The sequence below is a fragment of the Frankliniella occidentalis genome, unplaced genomic scaffold (assembly GCF_000697945.3).
Source record: "Frankliniella occidentalis isolate FOCC.00 unplaced genomic scaffold, Focc_3.1 Scaffold13, whole genome shotgun sequence".
In the NCBI taxonomy this organism is placed as follows: Eukaryota; Metazoa; Arthropoda; class Insecta; order Thysanoptera; family Thripidae; genus Frankliniella; species Frankliniella occidentalis.
Window position 1 is genome coordinate 440,956 of NW_026267143.1, and position 3,612 is coordinate 444,567.

At 46.7% G+C, this 3,612-nt stretch overlaps 1 protein-coding gene across 1 annotated transcript; it reads right to left on the reverse strand.

The window, feature by feature from the left end:
- Window positions 1–201: 201 nt before the first annotated feature.
- LOC127748787 (uncharacterized) lies at window positions 202–1,652 on the reverse strand. Its single transcript, XM_052263659.1, has 2 exons — window positions 1,487–1,652; window positions 202–639 (listed from the first exon to the last, which is right to left on the reverse strand). The coding sequence occupies exons 1-2, from the start codon at window positions 1,631–1,633 to the stop codon at window positions 442–444; spliced, it is 345 nt and encodes a 114-aa protein (XP_052119619.1). The 5' UTR covers window positions 1,634–1,652; the 3' UTR covers window positions 202–441.
- Between the last annotated feature and the right edge of the window lie 1,960 nt (window positions 1,653–3,612).

Here is a 3,612-nt window from a genome sequence, read left to right on the forward strand (position 1 = left end):
CATCTTGCGTAACAGGGTTCGCTGTGTTTTGCGAAAAAGTGTGCTCCTCGTGTGCATCTACGAGCGGGGCGGGGCTGTCTTCAAGAGAAGTCAATGCAAATACGTGGGTGTGCTTTCCGGCCCCCACACTTTCATAGTCATTGTCGACGGCAAATCCACGTTAGTTGCTTTGCGGAAGTATTAAGATTACAGCCCCACAGGTTTTCGCTGCAGAGTTTTATTATGCCCAGTTTTAATTGTTGAAAAAGTCTGTAGTACACAAAACATCGAAGGATAGCAAGAATCGGTTCCTGAGCAGAAAACAAATTTGAGAGGTTCAAGGTTTTAAGTTCCCTTCCAACAGTATTCTTTGCCAGTGAACTTGAGCGCTGGCGTTGGTCTTGCGTGGTGTATACCGCTCAAATGTGACATCACTGACTGCCTCTTCACCCGTTCCTCTCCTTAGCGGTAAAGGTATGCATAAGGGCTGACCACGTACGGCGTCGTGTAGACGTAGGGCGTCGTGTAGGCAACGTAGGGAGTGGTGGCCGTGTACTGGGTGGGGTAGTAGGCACTGTAGGCGGGACTGTACGGTCCGGTGTACACGAGCTGTGCGCTCGCCGGGCCCGCTGCCACGAGGGCCAACAGTAGGAGCGCCACCTACAATGTGAAAATTAATTCGATAATCACATGTAGACAACTACTACTGCTTACAAAGCAGTGCTGAGAGCCACCACAAAACCAACCACAATGACTAAATACTGCTGACAGTCTTTTTGTCTGACCATGATGGACACAATATACGACTTTTTGAGGAAAAGGGGAAAAATTTTGGGTTGCTCCCATGATTTGAGAAAAGCATCCTAAAATTTTGGGTACGTTTGCTAAATAACATGTGGGTATTAAAGAGTATTTCCCTCAGTTTTTGATGAAATATTCTCAAAGTCTGAAGAGATTTTCTCAAGCATCCGCTTTTTCTGAAAATAAATGAAACCTTGTTTTACCATGACTGGTGCACAAAGTGCACACGTGCGTTTATTTGGTACCACAAAAAAAAGTGCAATCTGGAAACTCCGGACAGTCTCACACCAAGCGGTGTGAGGCAAAATACCTCACACCAAACGGTGTGAGGCAAACTTACCTTACACCAAATGGTATTATCACACCATTTGGTATGGGTACGTTTGGTGTGAGGTATTTTGCCTCACAGTGTGAGACTGTCTAACACCTGAGTTTCTCAATCATGTTGATTAACTTTGGTTACAATTTCGGGAAGTATTTGAGGATTTTAGTTATCAAGCAGAATATAAACGAAATAACTAATATCAACCTTTGCACTGGTTGTTGGTGAATTTGACGATGCCAACCTACGTTTTGGGATCCATCCAATAGTTACGCAATAAATTATTGGACTTAACGCGTTTTTTGTTGTTTTTTTGTAACTCGGTGTTTTCAACGACACATCAAAAATGCCCATTTTCCGTTCGTGTGAACACTGGCTACTTACGCTTGTTCTGATCATGTTGCCTCGAGCTGAGCCGCCGCCGCCGTGAAGCGCGGTGCGACCTTGCCTCTTATATACGGACGACCCAAGGCTCCTGGAGCCAATCAGAGGCGAGCATTTCGGCGCGTCATTCAAGATGGATTCCAGCATGTGGGCTAGAAGGCAGGCGAGACCGAACTGGAGAATTCGGAGGGCCATTTAAACAGGTATATTTTAAAAGTGTGCGTTCCATTTTTCAATTTTCTTTTAGAAGGAGTGAAAACCCCAGGAGCAGTTTTGTGTTTAGTGACCGAGGCGAGCGCTTGCTTCCGCGCCGCCGGCTGACCCGAGGGCCGACCTGCTTAAGCGTTCGCGTCTGTCCCGGCCGCCCTGGCGCACCAATACCTCCCCCGACCCCAGCCCCAGAAAAAAAAAATAGAAAAAAATAATAAAATTAAATGGGACGTACAGCGACAATGCTTATTGGTAACAACTATTTTTGATAAGGACACACTGTTGTTAACACTGGACAGTTGTACAAGTTATGAGCAACACCGTGGCGTAGGGGTGTAGCCAACAGTAACTAGAAGTGAAACCGAGTGAAACTATTTCCTAAAACAGAGTTAATCAGGTAGGGCGCGGGTTATGTGAGTTGAACAAGAAGTTCTCAGATATTCGGAGCAGTGGTCAGGAGTGTCCGTGTCGCCCCTGGGCTCCCTGTCGGCAGCGTACAGAGCCGACTGATTAATGGCGCTAATAGAACGTATTCGCTATGACTCCCGCTGTCCCCACGGAGAGCGGGTCAGGGATAGAGACGGAGAGGGGCTCGGAGTACGGGGATTGGAAGAAGCAGAGGGGACGAGAGAAGTGGAGAGGAGAGAGAGGCATCTTATTGATCCGCTTTAAAGCCTTTCAGCTGAGCAGGCGCCGACGAATAAACGAAAGGCTTACGCTGAATCCCACCGACTCCATAACTTTAAGAGTCACATTACCCTCAAAAATATTGGATACAAGTGCGGTCTCATAGCAAAATATAAAAAATAATAGTACCTGGCCCTCATGAAAATTCGGCATATTTCAATCGTAGATGGAAGGTGTGATGACGACTGTTCCTGGCACTCAACTTCATCGTTTGAAAAGACTTTTCCGCGTCTTTAGATCCAAGCAGTACGCCGCACGCTCCGACCAGTATAATTTCAAAGTAATCGCTGCAGCTGGAGCGGCAGCGCCGCCCGCCCGCTGCCGCCGCTGCTCGGCTCAAACAACGTGCTATTATCTGCGAGATGCTTCTCGAGAGGCTGCGCGGCGATGCGCACGTGTTGGACCACGGCCGAAATGTCGTCTTGGCAAATAAAAAGTTATGTAGCAGCATGTAAAAGCCACTCGCCTGTTTGACATTCCATCGTTTTTACTGTTATTGCTGGATGAAGTTTCCCATCTAAAAAGGAAGACGGATTTATCCATTCCCAACTAGAGCTTATGTTAGTTTTCGATCCATGTATGTGATGGCAATGGAAGATCGCTCAATACGTGTGAGGATTTTTGATCATTGCTACTTTTAAGTGACGTGCGTGCGTCATTCAAACAGACCCAGCCGAAAATTCCGGTTACGGTTACGGCCAGAATTTACGATTACGGCCGTAATTTGCTACGGTTACGGTCAAAATTTACGATTACGGCCGTAATTTGCTCCGATTACGGTTAAAATTTACGATTACGATCGTAACCGGAGTCCGGTTACGGTTTACACTTACGGTTACGAGTAAGCTTACGAATACGACCGTAACCGTAGCCCGGTTACGGTCAGCAGTTACGGTTACGTGTAATGTTAAACGATTACGACCGTTACCGGAAAATATCAAACTTTGCAACGTCGTAGCGCCTAAACTAAGCTTCGCAGGGAGAAACGGTTAAGGGTAACGCAAGGGAAACACAAGTCGATCCTATGTGTGGAGTTTGGAAAGAGTCGAATTTTCAACCCCTGGCTAACTTGAGAACTGTTAGAGATACATCAAAGAAAACACCACCATTGCGCTCGGCGTCAAAATTTTACATGGGCGACATGTCTCTGGTCTCATGGGGGCTTTGAGTTACTGCCAATACGTCATAACAGGAACGTTCTCACCGTAACCGGGCTGACTAACCGTAAT

What these genes read in the sequence shown, in the direction of transcription:
- LOC127748787 (XM_052263659.1), bottom strand. Translation starts at nt 1,633, where the DNA reads ATGCTGGAATCCATCTTGAATGACGCGCCGAAATGCTCGCCTCTGATT. An exon ending in GCAACATGATCAGAACAAGC is followed by an intron (nt 640 to 1,486) that starts GTAAGTAGCCAG and finishes TTCACATTGTAG; the next exon opens with GTGGCGCTCCTACTGTTGGC.